Source organism: Camelina sativa, unplaced genomic scaffold (assembly GCF_000633955.1).
Source record: "Camelina sativa cultivar DH55 unplaced genomic scaffold, Cs unpScaffold00621, whole genome shotgun sequence".
Taxonomy (NCBI): domain Eukaryota; kingdom Viridiplantae; phylum Streptophyta; class Magnoliopsida; order Brassicales; family Brassicaceae; genus Camelina; species Camelina sativa.
The window spans coordinates 6,021-6,971 of record NW_010921764.1 but is presented as its reverse complement, the minus strand read 5'-3'; the positions used below and the strand labels follow the sequence as shown (position 1 = coordinate 6,971).

The window sequence follows — 951 nt, the reverse complement described above, 5'->3', positions numbered from 1 at the left end:
GGGTACTAAAGCCGATGCGACGGGCATACGAGTTGTAGAAAGCCTTGGCAGCTTCTTCGGACTCGAACTCAAGACCATCATAAGGCTCGAGATCCGGCTGCTCCTCCTGATTGGGAAAGTAATTTCCGGAATTGCCGAGAGAGATACCACAAGGCATAATTGGGCTGTCGAGCATATCATCGTCGTCGAGACCATGGTGGTCAATATCAATAGCGTCGTCATCAACATCTCCCCCACTACTAACTCTGACACCAATATCGAAGTCGAGCACTTCATTATCCATCATCAGGAATGGGATAGAAGAACAAGGTTTTTATTTATCTATTATTAATGTCCACAGGCAGGCAGGCAGGCGGATATGGAAAACGCATAAACCCACTTACAGTCCCTTAAACGGTGTCGTGATTTGATTTCAAGCAGAGATGGGACTGGAAACGAACGCGTTCGTCGCTTTTACAGGGGAGAAAGCAGAAACCAAGAGAAAGGGGGAAGCTGATTATAATAGATTTTTTTTTTTTGAGGCGGGAGTGATAAGAAACGATGAAGAGAGACGAAGAAGGTCGAACAGTGGAGGAGGAGGAGGAAGAAGACACCGAGAGAGAGTCGTCGTCGGGAGAGACGCTGGCTGGTGCTTCCTAAAACTTTGCCCCCTTTTCTTTTTTCTATTAAGCAAGGCCCATTTCGTCATTCACTTTATGAGGCCCACCTTCTTTTGCGCGGCCCGTTCTCAGGGCCTTTCCGTATTGTTGTTTCACTACTATATATAATGTTGTTTTATTTATATCCAGTTGTGAAAGAAGAAAAAGTTAGAAACGAAACGATGATACAATTACTACAAGGCTACAAGCTAATTGGATTACTCGCATTTTACAGTCATGAAATCTTAATCAAGTTATATATTGTTGTGTGAAATTTTACTACCAGAAACAAAACAAAACACACACACACACA

The 951-nt window shown here is 43.4% G+C and overlaps 1 protein-coding gene across 1 annotated transcript in view; it reads right to left on the bottom strand.

Annotated features, from left to right (window-relative positions):
- LOC104773699 (protein FAR1-RELATED SEQUENCE 5-like) overlaps positions 1-283 on the bottom strand; it is a 3,049-nt gene extending 2,766 nt beyond the window's left edge. Inside the window, exon 1 of the mRNA XM_010498345.1 lies at positions 30-283. Within this exon, the coding sequence (XP_010496647.1) occupies positions 30-283 (254 nt within the window). The remainder of the gene's footprint in view (positions 1-29) is intronic.
- Positions 284-951: the final 668 nt, after the last annotated feature.